General features: G+C 29.7%; 1 protein-coding gene across 1 annotated transcript; it reads right to left on the bottom strand.

Annotated features, from left to right (window-relative positions):
* Window positions 1-13,024: 13,024 nt before the first annotated feature.
* On the bottom strand, window positions 13,025-15,764 carry LOC145089653 (FLUCTUATING-LIGHT-ACCLIMATION protein 1, chloroplastic-like). The gene is made up of 6 exons (XM_079028062.1): window positions 14,904-15,764; window positions 14,280-14,382; window positions 14,056-14,111; window positions 13,487-13,651; window positions 13,209-13,322; window positions 13,025-13,117 (listed from the first exon to the last, which is right to left on the bottom strand). The coding sequence occupies exons 1-6, from the start codon at window positions 15,762-15,764 to the stop codon at window positions 13,025-13,027; spliced, it is 1,392 nt and encodes a 463-aa protein (XP_078884188.1).
* Window positions 15,765-16,442: the final 678 nt, after the last annotated feature.

Here is a 16,442-nt window from a genome sequence, read left to right as displayed (position 1 = left end):
TGCCTTTAGGACATCTATTGTTGAGGAAACCCCTTTGCAGTAATGTCCATCCCGATGAAAATCCTAGATTAGGTCCCTGGAAATAGCTGTTGTTTTAGGGACGTAAAGTGAGAATAACGAGAATGAGTAATCGAGTTATTGTTGGTTGGTGAAATTAAATATAATTATTTATTGTGGGTTGAAAACCCTATATGCTCACCAGGCTCCCAAGTCTGACCCACTCAGTTTTATTTGTATTAGAGGTAGTGGCGCAAGAGCATAATTTGGATGGATCATCAAGTTATTTTGTTTATAGGCCTGTAGTTGTATATAACTGTTGTAAGGCTTATAATGTGCCGTTTATGCTTTTGGTTTGTATCGGAACATGACATCCCGAGTTTTGTTATATATGAAAAGACATTTCCTTAAGAAATGCTTTCATAAGATTTATGCTATGATATTTTGTTTTGGGAACAAATTCCGCAACTCTTTTAATCAAATGATTACTCTGAAATTATTTTAAAAAGCATAAATTAAATCGGTTTTTTCTGGCCGTGATTTTGGGGATGTCGCACAGAGACACTTGTTGATGTTCAACCCTTTCTCTATAACCTCTTTGCAGATCTGGTATGTGTATTAATTCCTTTTTGAAAGTCTAAAGAAAGATTCAATGCTAATTTAGTTCCAATATTTTTCATCATGCTAACAATTTTAGTGTTTGGGACAAGATATTATCCGTCTACCAAGGTTGTTCTGTTTCCTACAACGACCGTTAGCACAAATCATTTTTGTATTAAGAGCAAGAAAAAGTAAAGAAGCTTATGCTATTGTTAAGACATGCTATTGTTGATGTTTGAGTTTATTAATTAACTTTCATCTGCTTTTTATATTGCATTTCATTTCAGTATATATTTATGATTGTAGTTGTTTGTTGTAGGCTGCTGCTCTAAATTCAGAACTTGAAGCTAAGAAATTACCTGCTAATGTCTACATTGCAATAAGTTACTGGCATCCTTTCACTGAAGAAGCTATCCAACAGGTAGTTAACTTATTATCATTTAATTATCCTTTTTCATTGTAATTGCTCATTTGAAGACACATTTTGGAGAATAAGTGGTTTACCATAGGGCATTTCAATTCCAACACAAAATAATAATAATAATAATAATAATAATAATAATAATAATAATAATAATAATAATAATAATAATAAATTAAAGATTACCATAAAGTGTTCATCAATTGAGATTGTTAATAATGATGTTTCTTTTTTTTATCCATGACAAATTAAGAGGGATGGGATCACGAGGCTTGTGGTGTTGCCTCTTTACCCTCAGTTTTCTATTTCAACAACTGGGTCAAGTATACGTGCACTTCAAAACATTTTTAGGTAAATCATAAATGCTTGATTTCATTTTCCGTTAGATTTTAGATTTTGAAACTCATTAATTTAAGTCACATCACAATCACATGCAGGGAAGACAAAGTTTTGTCTAAGCTTCATGTTGCTATTATCCAGTCTAGGTATCAACGATATGGTTATATCAAGGATATGGCTGACTTTTATTGAAGAAGAGTTGCAAAGTTTTAATAAACCTCAAGAGGTAAGCTTCTTTGTTGATTGCTTTTAAATATTAAATACCATGAAATCTCAAAGTAGAAGTATAATAAAAAAAGGGTGAACCAAGAAATAGCAACCAATAGATGAAATTTCTCTGAATGAAGGGAAAAGTGAAGAACCAAATCAATATGCTATGCTAGAAGACGGTGAGGATTTGGAACTAAAAGAACTACAAGCAACATAAAATCCATTAACATGTTATGCTTATTGTGCAACCAATAGGTTACATGGTTGCTCCCTTTGCAAATGCCAGGTTCATTTACTTGATACTCATTTCATTTCTTATTCTTGACTCACAAGTAAATCAGATATGATTCACAAGTAAATCACATACGATTCACATATAAATCACATGTGAATCGCACATAAATCACATTTGATTCACATATGAATCACATTTGATTCACATGTAAATTACATGCAATTCACATACGATTCACATGTAATTCACAAATGAATCACATGTAATTCACATGTAAATCACAAGTGAATCACATATGAATTGCATGTGATTCACATGTAAATCACATGTAATTCACATATGAATTACATGTGATTCACATGTAAATCACATATGTATTTTTGTGAGTGTTTTTGCATTAATCAATTTCTTTTTAATTTTCTTGTAGATTTGGAAGAAATTGTGGTGAATAATGAAGAGTTGAAAAATGATAAATTGAAGAAAATATGGAAATATTGACACGAAGACCTGAAAACCTTTTGAAATTTGTAGCATTTTTTTGTTTTTTATATTTTATTTTGTATCGAATAAAATAATTATTGTATTATGTTTTATAGATTAATAAATAAAATTAGTTTTCTTGTGATTTCTTTACAAATATTATAGTATACGAAATATGCATATATGCTTTTGAAAAAAATATGCATATATGCACCTAAAATGTTGATTTTTTTGGTTAAAATAGTTAGAGTTCATATATATATATATATATATATATATATATATATATATATATATATATATATATATATATATATATATATATATATATATATATTGTAGTTTTTGTTTTTTAATTTACTGATTTTTAAATATATTTTTTTTTAAAATGCAGTTTTTATTTTTGAAAAAATGTTGGTAGTTTTTTGAAAAAATTCCAGTTTTTTTTATAAAAAATTGCAGGTTTTTTTTTTTTTTTTTTTTTTTTTTTTGAAAAAAAGCAGTTTTTTTTAAATTGCAGCTTTTTTAAAAAAAATATTTTTTTTTCAATTTTTTAAAAAAAATTCATGTTTTTCTGAAAAAAGTAACAAATCTTCATTTTAAAAAAAATCAAAAATTATTTTAAAAAAATATGTAATTTGATTTATTATGTTAATTTTTAGAACATTTTATTAATATTCCAATAACAAAAAAAAAATTAAACATTAAATGAGATCGGTAAGATGACGATCATGTCCTTAATGAGTTACATTTGATCTAACGCTCCACCTTTAGTTCTCTGGTTCTCGGGAAACTATAAGTTTTCAACCGATCTCACCCTATATATATATATATATATATATATATATATATATATATATATATATCTTTACTATCTTATAAAAGAAATCCCACTATTTCTAAAAATAGATTGAATATAATAATAATATTTTTTTAAGACGTTCAAATCATTAAGCTAATAGTACAAGTAGTCATCAATAAAATAATATTAAATTTTAACCTATGTTTTGAATCCTTATATTTCTCAACAAATTCTATCTCCTTCCCTGAATTTCGGATAATTCAAAATTTGAAACCATCAGAAAATACATGTTGATTCAAATATCCCTCCTGCAGATGGCTCTTTCTTAATAGGTTTTTATTTTAATCCTTACTTGTAATTGATTTCATCATTTTTAACTTTTTGTATTTTTATCTTATAAATATATTGAGTGAAGGCTTTATTATATCAGGTTTGTTCCTAAAAAGGTTTTACTATGTTTCTTTAATGTGTTGGCTTTGCAGGTTCAAAGAACTCAACCAAGAGGGCCAGTTAGAGCATTGTATTATCATTAGTTTGTATATTTTGGCATCTTACTTTTGCAATAAAGAACGGTTAAACACAATATTTGACATGATTAAGGTAGTTTGTATATTTTTAATCTTGTTTAGTCTAAAAATGAAACCTTTTTCATCACTGGTCCTTATACTATCAAGTTTCATCACATGGACTTTCTGATTACGGTGATTATTGTCCTTATTATAAGGTTCTATATAGATTTTGTTCAATATTTTAAGGTTTCGAGAACCTAAATCAATATGAATCCTTGAATTACATACCATCGTTGAAAATGTTTTAATTTGTGACCAAACTTGGTTTAAGATCACAATGAACAAGTTGACACCTGAGTATTTTGGCCTTCTCAAAAGCATATTTATCGACTTTTGAATCACAACACCTGATATTCTAAAGGTTTATTTTATAAACTATTATTTATATATTTTAGCATTTTACTTAGTAGGACATTAAATTAATAAATGAATTAAGGAAAACGAAAAAAAGAGAGGACGATAAACAGTACAAGTGGTTTAGATATGTATAAATGGAAGTAATAACCATTTAGGGGGTGTTTGGCAGAAAAAGTTTATTGCTTATTAGTTTATTAGCTTATAAGTTAATAAGTAAGTGTAGGGTAACTTATGAAAAAATGACGTATTAGAGGTTCCCCACCGGAATAAGTTATTTTAATCCAAACACTTTTTTAACTTATAGTGATGTGGAACCTAATAAGTTGTTTTAAAAAAGCTTAGCCAAACACCCCCTTAATATGGTATGATAATGCTCTTGAAAAATAGATGTCATTTAATATTCATTTCTCGAAGTGAACGCAAAATGGTTTTAACTCTAAAGAGATCAAATTATTCGCCGCCCGCCGCTTTGCGCGGGTAGACAACTAGTATATATATATATATATATATATATATATATATATATATATATATATATATATATATATATATATATATATATATATATATATATATATATATATATATATATATATATATATATATATATATATATAGAGTCAAGATCAAATAAGAAGAAAATTTTTTGAAGGAAGGTAAGAAGTTTTTTTTCTACATATTTTTTTCGCGAACAAACAAAATGAATCATTAGATAATTCATTTGTAAGATGATTCACAAGAAAAAATTCTCAAAAAAACATCTCGATGATTCATTTATACAATGATTTTGTTGTTATTCACTAAAATTATCATAAAAATGAATTTTTTTCTTAATTTACTTAAAAATGAATCATAAAGATGTTTTTTTGGGAATTTTTTCTTGTGAATCACCTTACAAATGAACCATCTAGTGATTCATTTTTTTTGTTCGTCAAAAAAATATGTAGAAAAAAAACTTCTTACCTTCCTAACAAAAAAAATTTCTTACCGGATCTATATATATATATATATATATATATATATATATATATATATATATATATATATATATATATATATAATTAAAAAAATTAGATTTATACCTGAACAAATTAATTTTTTTTTTCTAAATTGTAGATTTCTTTATAAAATATACCATGTATAAGACATATTCATAGTTTAAATATCATATTCACAGATTAATAAAAATATTAATTCATTAATACATAGTTTAATTTTTCATGCAAACATTCATTCATATTTTAACATAAAATTTATATAATATATACAACTTGACACAGTCCATTTTTAGTTTATACATAAACTCACAACATATTACAATTCATTATACATTAATTCACAAATTCAAATAACTTAAACCCATACTCTACCACCATTACTAACGACTAGACACCGCCACCAACTACATGTGCCACTTTCGCAACCATCCTTCCTTCCAAATCAGACATGTATATAAAATCATGAATTCATAGCTTAAATAATTCACTGTTTGATAAACCAATTAATTTACTAATTAAGAGTTTAATGCAAAATAATTATAAAAACTAATATATTCTTGCCTATTTATACAACACAAAAAGTAAATATATTCACAAAAGAATTAATACAAACATTCATACATAAATTAGTCATATTTTAACACAAAATCCATTTAAAATTCACAGCGTAATACAATCAATTCACAATCCAGTGCACAAAATTCACAACTAAATATAAAAAGTTCACAATTTAATGCACAAAAATTATACATTCACAACAATATTGTTAACTGAAAACTTACATATACCGTTAGATGGTTAATGTTTCTTTCAAAGTTTATTTACAAAAGTCTTCACTTAAAATTTACATACTTTATTCAAAATTAGATTAAATCAAATAATCATATAATGCTACTTTCATCTTATATTTCAGAAGCAAACAAATAATTAATAAAAAAATTCACAGTTTAATACGATTATATCACAGCTTAATACAATCAAAGCGTGGTTTAATAAAAATAACAATCACATCTTAATATGATAATTTCAAAGTTTAATACAAAACATTATACATTAAAGTCATATTCTCAACTTAAAACTTACATTTTAAGATTTTAATTCATAGTTTAATAAAGTAGTTTAGGTTTCTCATTCACGGTATTTGAAACTTAAAAACATGATTGATTTTGTTAAAGCATTACATCAAATATCTTGTATGCACCAAACAAATTTGCAGTTTAATAAAGCATTTCAGGACTCTAATTCACAGTTTAATAAAACAGTTTAGAAATCTTATTCAAAGTATTCACAACTTAAAAAACGTATTAATTCACTCATTAAAAATCAAGATGCACAGCTTAAAAAAAATCATATTATTTGAGAAAACATTAACATAATAAAACACATTCTAATTTAAATTCACAGTATAACTATAAAACAAAAACAATAAATAACAATTTGATGTAAATATTATAACAAATAAGAAAATAAACATTGATTCACAACTTAACAAAATAAAAAACCATGATTAACAAAAATAAACAATAAATGAGATATTAAAACATTAAATTCACAGCTTAACAGAATGCGAAAAAAAATCCACATACCTGATATGTTTCATTAGAGATCAGAGAGAAAGGGATGGAGGAGGTGGCGGTGCTGGAACATATCTAAGGCAGTGGAACTCCCATCAGCCACTGTTATCACTGTTATAACTTCAAATCTATACATGAAATAACATCACACAAAGTAGATCTAGAAAACTCGAACCAAATTCATCAGATCTGACTATATCTAAACGTGATGTCCACAGTAGGAGGTTGTGGTGGACATCAGTGGTGGTAGCGATGGTGGAAACGAAGTTGATGGTGATGAACGTGGTATCAGATCTGACCAAATCGCACCAGATCTGAGATGTTTTGCGTTTTAGAGAGGGAAAGTTAAGCTGAAACAACTTCGTGATTCGAGACTAGGTGGCGATTGATGGTGGATATGGATGTATTTTCATCAAATCTTATCAGATCTGTGTTTCCGTTGGTGGTAGATTAACGACATGGAAGAAGAATTTGTGTTGACAGTGATGGACGAAAGTGGTGGTTATGCCGCACGCCGGAACTTATAAATCTAAAGGAAAAAATCATAGATCTGAAGACGAACGTCGTAGATCTGAAGAAGAAAATCGTAGATCTGAAGTTGCAAATCATACATCTGAAGTTAAAAATCGTAGATCTGAAGCTAAAGTTGTAGATCTGGAGCCAACCGGAGTTTGTGGATCTGATGGTTGTTGTTCACCAGTGGTAGGAGGCGGCGGTGGTTCGTCGGCGGCAGGAAGCGACGTCACTACGGGGGTGGTGGCTGGTGGCAACCTGTAATAATGTTTGTTTGTTCTTCATGTTTGAGATGAGAGAGAAGATCTTCATATGAGAGTGTGTATAAATCAAAAATAATAAAAGATGAAAGTGACTTCTTATGTTATAACTTAATAAAAAAAGGTTCTTAACCTTTAGGTGTTTTCATTTGATCTTATATATATATATATATATATATATATATATATATATATATATATATATATATATATATATATATATATATATATATATTGAATACTAGTTTATAACTCGTGGGAACCACGGTTATACAATTAATTAAACATTTAAAATAAAATCTAAAAACTATTAATCAATTATTTTAAATAAATTATTAATCAAGAGATTTTTTTAGTTATAAAAATTTTAATCATTGATTTAAAAAAAAATGTGAAATGATATCACTTTATAATTTGTATTAAGTTTATTTTAAGAGAAAATGACAAAAATAGTCATTTACACTAATTACATTACAAAAATAGCCAAAAAAAAATCGTAATTGCAAAAATAGCCCTTAATTTCGTAGATGGAAATGCCCCATCTACGAAATCACCATCCCATCTGCAAATGTACAAGCAGCTAAAGCACAGCTATGCTTTAGCTGGTTGTACATTCGCAGATGGTTTTATTTATTTATTTTTTTAATTTTTTTCTCTATATATAGGCTAAAATTGCAGATGGAAATGCCCCATCTGCGATTTACTCTCATCCCATCTGCGAAATTGTGAATTTTTTTTGTTTTTTTTTTTTTTTTGTTTTTTAGTTTGACAATGAAATCAATTGGTTTGACTACGAAATCATGTTGCTATATAAAAAGTTTTGTAGAAAATTATCATTTTGGTTGTTATTTGTTTATGAACTTTCTCTAAAATTTGCTCTAAAAATGATTGAATATTTGGTTTGTCTTGTAACCGGTGGGAGATGGCAAGTTAATGGAACTAATCTGGAATATGTATGTCCACAAGGAGGTATTTCTGAATTTGCTTTGATATTTTCTGAGTATATTAGTTATAGTGATTTTGTATCTTTGGTAAGAAACAAAATTGGTTTGTTAGACAAATATAGAATTGGTCTTCGTTTCCACCATCCTGAATTAAATTATTATATAGCTATAGTTGAAGACATGGATGTTAGAATGTTGATAAACGTAATCAAATGTAGTGGAGGAAGGGCTGTGAAAGTGTTTGTGGTGGTTGATGAAGTTGAGGAGGTTAATGGGGGTAGTGAAATTGGAAACCAGCTTGTTGGTAATTTATGCAGTTATTAAGGGAGCAACGATCTGATAGGTACTTTCAATACTCCTAGTGTACCTCAGTTTCACAGTGTTGCTGAAAATGTTAATGTTAGTTATTCACCTATTCACTATGTGGATCCTGAGAATTACAAGCATGTTGGTGATGATGATGTTGGTACTTATCTTGATGATGTGGGTGGTCGTTGTGATGATGTTGCCGAACAAGAAGTTAAAGTTATGAATAGGCCTGTGGTAGATAAAACTAAAAAGAAAAAAAAAATTCAAGTCAAAAAAATGAAAAAAAATCATGTTTACGGGCATTATGTTGATGTTGGTGATGTACGTTTAGATATAACCGAGCTACAAAGCAATTTCGATAGAGATGAGTTGGGTGATGAAGTTAAAGCTAAGTTTCCCGATAACCTTTTTCACGGTATGCCCCCTTGTACCAGAATGCCTACTTGATCTTAATGAAGATATCCCAACACAGATGGTAGACATGAACCTTCAAAAGATTCAATGTGAGAGTATATTTAAGAACAAAGAACTTTTAAAGCGGTGTATTGGTAAAAAATGTCTTCGAGAAGGTTTCCAGACGAGGACTAGTAGATCCACCAAATCAAGGTATGAAGCTGTGTGCGTTTCGAAAAATTGTTCTTGGTTACTAAGAGCAAAAGCAATTAAAAATTCTGATGGACTTTTCCAAGTGAATAAATTTGTTGATGTACACACATGTTCTTCAATATTTTTGCAACCTAATCATCGACAAACAAACAAATATGTTTTGGGTGAATATGTTGCTGATGTTTTGGTTGAAGACTATAGTAGAGTTTATCGGGGAAAAGATATTGTTAATAATATAAATGCTCAATTGAATATCAATATCTCATACCATCAGGCATGGCGTGCGAAGCAATATGCATTATTGTCGTTAAGGGGTACGAAAGAGGATTCTTTTACCAAACTTTCGGCGTATTGTCACAACTTGGCCAAACATAATCCGGGTACTGTCACACATATTAAAACAGATGCTGATGATCGCTTTGAGTTTTTATACGTCGCACTCGGTTGCTCGGTTAGTATTATAATATTATATTAATTTTTTAATATTTATTTTGGTGTATTTGAATAGATATACAATGTATTGTAGGTACGCACTTTTGTCAATTTTTGTAAACCGACCCTAGTAGTAGATGGAGCTCACCTAAAGGGCGAGTTCAAAGGTACCATGTTACTTGCAGTTACTAAGGACGGACAGTGCAAATATTACCGGTTGCATATGGTATATGCAAAAATGAGTGTACCGATTCTTGGACATGGTTTTTTCAAAAACTACGTGATTGCATAGGAAATATGCAGGAGCTTACAATTATATCTGATAGGTCTCCATCTATAGCAACATCCGTTGCCAACATTTTTCCTCACGCTCATCATGGAATATGTGGTGTCCATTTGTATTTCAACATAGTATCTAGATTCGGCAAGAGTAAAACGGTTAAAGGAATTTTTTGGGAGGCGTGTAGGACGTACACATTCTCAGCCAAATTCTCAGCCAAAAATATACCTGTTCCAGAGCTCCAAATTCTCAGCAAAAAAAACAAAAACGAATCTTGTGGCACCCGATCATTAATTTCTTTTCCCAAAAAACCTTCACACAAAATGTATATCAAATATACTCTAACTGCATCAACGTCGTCAAGTTCTAGGAATGTTCGATTTAAAATTAAACGTTTCAGGTCGCCGATTTTCACCGAACTATTGGTATGGTCCGGAAATAGCCGCTCATGCAATAAACATCTTTTTTTTACTAGTTAATAATTTTTTCGACCCTTTTTTCCCAATGTTTTTTGGATACTCCCCAAAATTGAAGTCGGTTATCAAACCAAACTCTTCCGGCCCATAAACCATTTTCGTATTGCCTACTCGAAAATATAATCGTTTTATTCCATCTGGAGATAAAACAGGGTCCGGCCGGATCTGATGAAGGAACATTTTATGGAACAACAATGCATCCCCTTGTAAACGAGGGACATCAATAAAATAACCAAATATAGTATCTCTGAAAATGGCACGCCTGACATCATCTAAAACTTCAAATACTTCCCATATGTTACCGCTCGAGCCTTTTAAGTTCACAACTGCTTTCATATTGATAAAACTAAAATCATGCTGCAAAAAAAACACAAAAACAAATTAGAGAACTAAAAAATATTTTGTTTTTAAAATATATGATTATGAACTGCAATAAGTACATAAACAATTAGTAATGCAAATACAAATTCTTAATTAATAATTTATATATTTACGATAAAAAACAATAACATACACATATATAAACAATTTTCCAAGTTATACAACAAATATATTTACGATAAAAAATAATATCATACATAATTATATAAACATTTTATTAAACAAATTTTCAACTTAAACGACAAATATATAAACAATTTTTATCTTTCTAATTATATAAACTAACATTTTATAACCATATAAACAAACAATTTTTCAAATAAAACGACAACCAAATTAACAATTTTGCAAGTTATACGACAATTGTATACAAATTTTCAACTTATACGACAAACACAAACAATTTCTAACAATATATATACAACAAATTTTCAACTTATACAAATGTTATATTTATACGACAAATATATATACAAACGACTATTTTGCACATACTGTAATTTAACTATTTTTCACTTTATATAAACAATTATACGATAAGAATATACAAGTTTTCAGGTTATACAACGACTAAACAAACAACAAAAATAACAAATTGTAAACATTATCTACGCAGTCTCTACTTGTACATTCAAACAACCACTAACAAAATAGCATTTAAACTTCAAGTATACTAAAGAAATATTAAAACTATCAAACACAACAAAATTACCCTTTCAAAAACTTTATAATTACTATTTTTTAACACTAAATAATACAATAAATGATAAAATAAAAAAAAGTTTAAACATTAAAAGAGTTAAAATCTAACCATATTTGCGGGATTGTTGACATAATCCTCAATTTTCTTCAAAAACTAGCCAAAATCCCGAGAGAAGCCCAAAGATAGAGAGAGTTTTTGTGTAGAGAAGGGTGAAAAATGGAGAAAAAAAAAAACGTTTATATAGTGAAACATAGGGGATTTCGCAGATGGAAGGGTGATTTCGCAGATGGGGCATTTCCATCTGCGAAATTGTGGGCTATTTTTGTAATTTCGATTTTTTTTTTGCTATTTTGGTAATGTAATTAGTGTAAATGACTATTTTTGTCATCTTCTCTTATTTTAATTTTTTATTCTAATGTTACTAATTTAATGTAATTAGAGCGGGAAATTTAAAATTTAAAATTTGAAATGAAGAATCAATAGGTTTACAAATGTCATGTATTAATTAGGAGATATAATATGATAACACATGACAAAAGAAGAATAAAATATACATTAACTAAGAGGCTTAATAAGATGACACATATCAAGAGGAAAATAAAACTATTTTTTTATTAGATAGGGAGATTACTTTGGGGAAAAGTGAATAGATGTAATTAGGGAAAAAATAAGAAATTATGTTAAAAAGCGTATTCACTAAACGAGTAAAATTGATGAATTAAAAAGCTTGTTCACAAAATGAAACTAGATCAACATAATCCGATTTTGGTACTACAAAGTATTAAATTCAACAGAAATTGGTGTATTCATCGAAGTAAAGTAGAATGCTACTCAAATTTATATGGAACATATTTTTGCAGCAATTCTTCAAAGTCAGTTGTGTCTCTGTATAATCATGATCCATGTTTATAGTAACCTTATACAAGAATCTCGATTTCTCTAATGATAACTAAGATAACACATAGGAACAAAATTCAGGGATACTGAAGCATGGAGACGACGATCCTCAGTTTATTATCTTTAATGACGGATTAGATAACTTTTTTCATATTAGAATAGCTTATATTATGGAAATAATCAAATTTGAGATTACCATGCTACTCCTACCGTTAATATACAAAAGTTACAACTTGATGACAATACTTTCACAAATTTAAATAAATAGCATACTGATAGTAGCACAAATTTAAATAAATAGCATACTGATATTAGCCTTAGAACAATATTATCGGAGGGTTCAAATCTGCCCTCATGTTGTCAACCTTTTTGGTTATCTGATTATAATCTTATTCTGATATTGAAAATACACAAATAAACTTCAAGTCCCAAACAAGAAAGCTCTATAAGCAGGTAGCCACAAACGCTTATATCTTTTTCTTGTTGCTATATAAAATATACCATATCATCGCTGCAAAAATTGTTAAAAATCATTTCAAACTGATACAATTGGAATCACACATTCGCGTATACAGTTATCATATATCATCGCCTATAAATAACATGCAAAAATTGTTGAAAACATCATAACAGCTTATTACCTAAAGAGGATGCAACATCCAATAATCTTCAATGTATTCTTGTTGTGTAAGAGTATCATTTTCCATTTGTGGGGTCCATAACACCTCCACTGCCTGTAAATTGACAAAATAGTTAGCATACCCAACACAAAATAAATAAATAAATAAATAAAAATTCTAGGCAAGAATAATCTATTGGTCTCACCATAATTCTGCTTGAAGGGATAGAAGCTAGCTTTTGCAATGCTTCTTTTAATTGTGCACTACTGTTTATAGGCGGCAGTTTATGTTCGCCACCGGCCGCCACAATGATTGTAATCTTCAACCACCAAATACATGTTTTTAGTCAACAAATGATATACATTACTGCTTCTTTGACTTAATGCAGAAATAAACGTGTTGATAGGGAAAGTGTTTAGCTTGGGAATTAATGGAAAAATCTGAATAAAAAGAGAAAACGAAACACTTTTCAAAAGTACTGACCACAATATACTCATTACGGAATCCATTAGATCTTTTGCTTCTTGCACTTTGCTTTCTGATGTTGTTCACATTGACTAGAGTCTCTTCATTAAATTTACCCCTTTCTTCAATAGAAAATTGATTAAATATTTTCTCAACTTCCTCTATGCTCCACTTTTCATCCACCTGGACCAAATTAATAAACCAAATCCCAAACATTTAATAAACGATGTTTGTTAATCTATAAATATAGGTTCGATAGAAAGTTGATTAAATATTTTCTCAACTTCCGGTATCAAAACAAAGTTTCAAAAAAAGTGTTTGGATTAGCTTATACAATATCAAAATGTAATAAGCTGATAAGTTGTTTTTTAATGCTTGGCAATTTCGGCTTATAGACGTAAAACGACCAATAAGTGTCAAATAACTATTTTTAATTTTAATTTACTCAAACACTAAAAACGGTTTATTAGCGGTGTAAAACTGCAATAAGCTAATAAGCACTTTGAAAAAACAATCCCAAACACTCCCTTAATCCAAAAAGAACTACTTAATATTAAAACAAGAAAATGAGATAGTGAAGCGCATACAAATGAATAACCAGAGATGCAATAATCAGGATGTCGAAGTAGAGCTAGTGTTGTCTCTGCAATCAAAACAGATTCACTTTAAACATCAATCACAAGATCATATGACTAGTTAAGACTCAAGATTTATAAATGTTTTTGCATAATTAGATGATAGATAATGATAGATATCGATGGTGCTTCACATATCCAAAATGTATATATAACATGTAAACATTATTCATTACCTTGTAATATATAGCTCAAGCCCCAAGGGCTGGATGTATCAGCGGTCTCGGCAATCCGATTGAGATCCCTTTGCAGTGATTTAGCCGTGCCCAATAATCCAACCTTAAAAAACACAAAGTATAATAATAGTTACTCGTCACTGAATAAGCAATAAAAATCGATCATTTTTTAAATGCGAATGCTAAAATTCGGACGACATTAAAAATTTGGCCAACATTATAAAATTCGAATGACTATATAAAACAGAACAAAAGCAAAGTTTGTATAGTGCATTATGCATATTGAAATCATTTAGTTGAGCAATTATATACCCATGCTACCGAATATTCTGATTTGTATGTACGGAGAAGTCTAGACAAAACATTAGACATTGGATATACTCCTTGTAAATCAGTCATTACATAATGGTTAGGGTGAATTGCAATTTATCAATATACGATAATGGTATCGGTTTGTTTTTAAAATAAAGACAAATTTTGCTTTTGTTCCATTTTATATATCCGTTCGAATTTTATGATGTCATCCGAATTTATAATGTTGTCCGAATTTTAAAATGTCACACGAATTTTATATTGGTTAAGGAAATACTTATAGCACAACCCAGTTATACATGGCGAAGATACCTGCAGCTTGAGAACACTTGTTTTCTCGGCAGGCGGAGTAGGTGACCTTGAGGATCTTCCATCCGTTTGAGTCGCCATCGCCGAATATACAAGCAAAATCATTATCAAAAAGAACAAGAATATTGGAGTATCATCAGCTCCAACCTCTGGCCTACTACAACCACCTTCAAAAGACGTTGAAGACGAATAATAAGTATCTGACGTTTTCCGCCTTTTAGACGAATAAGAATAATCTGACGAAGGCCTTGTAGACGAAGAATAGGAAGAATCTGACGACTTCGGCCTTGTAAAAGAAGAAGACCGATTAGAATAATCTGAGGATGACGGCCATGTAGAAGAAGAATAAGAAGAATCCGGCGAAGATGGCCGTGTAGATGAAGAAGACGACCAATAAGAAGAATCCGACGAGGTCGGCCTGGACGAAGAAGAAAATGAGCTCCCACCCATTCGCCCACCGGAAGCAGCCAAAGCAACGCAGCCATGTTGACGATTGTACAAGATTAACAAACCCAGTAAAACACCCGTTACGACGGGAAATTGTAAGGCCTTCTGGATATTTTTTATTGATCTCCAAAACACTTCATTATAATTAGCAACCGCTTTAATACCGTTACCCTGTCGGCATGGATTTCCACCAATGCCATATTCACCTTTGGGCTTAGGGCTCATAAAGAAACATTTAATTCTCAGTTTCGAGGAATACCTGATCACCTTGTAAGGAGAGTAGTTCAGCTTGAAAACATTATTATTGCCAGACAACAATTTGATTGGGAAAGACCGAAGTGGGGGCAAAGTTAACGTCTGTTTGAGCGAAGGGTTGAAATTGAACCTGGTTTCTAGCAGGAAAGGTGTGTTCGCCATGAGCAGAGGAAGTCGGATGTTGCAGAACAATCAAGAGTAGGATTTGAGATGGGAATTTGGCGGCGGCCGTGGTCGACTGGTCGTTGTTATTTCTTTTCAAACAGAAATCCTTCGATTTAATTTTTATTAATATAAAGGTGCCCTAACTGCATGTATAAGAAATAATAATTATGGTAATTTGTTTTATTAGAGCTAGGATTCGATATTAAATAACAAACTGTTTATTCTTTTCCATATATATACCTTCCTATTATGGGCCCTAATGGTTAATTCTTACAACGCATGATTTTATCTTTCCATTGAAAAAAAAGTATATGAACACTTAGGCCCGTTTGATAGTTGCTGACTGAGAAAGTGCTGAAATGTCTGTCTAAGTAACAAATCCTGACTGAGTAAAAAATCATGTTGTTTGATTATACATCTGACTGACTGGATGTGCTGACTGATGAAAAATGACCATTTTACCCTCGTTCTAAACCAACATGCTAAAATATTAATATTTAAAGTAATTTATCATAACTTTTATCATGATCAAGAACAATTTTAAACATAAAACAATTTTCTACTAATGAAATCAACATCATCCTAAATAATAATAACACAATTAAGGTCAACAGTGGCAACATATATCCGAATAATATTCAAAGATTACACTAACCAAATCGTTTAAATATTCAA

The sequence above is a fragment of the Lactuca serriola genome, chromosome 2 (assembly GCF_051521515.1).
Source record: "Lactuca serriola cultivar US96UC23 chromosome 2, Lser_US96UC23_V15, whole genome shotgun sequence".
Classification (NCBI taxonomy): domain Eukaryota; kingdom Viridiplantae; phylum Streptophyta; class Magnoliopsida; order Asterales; family Asteraceae; genus Lactuca; species Lactuca serriola.
Note: the sequence above shows the minus strand (reverse complement) of the source record. Positions and strands in the feature narration are given on the sequence as shown.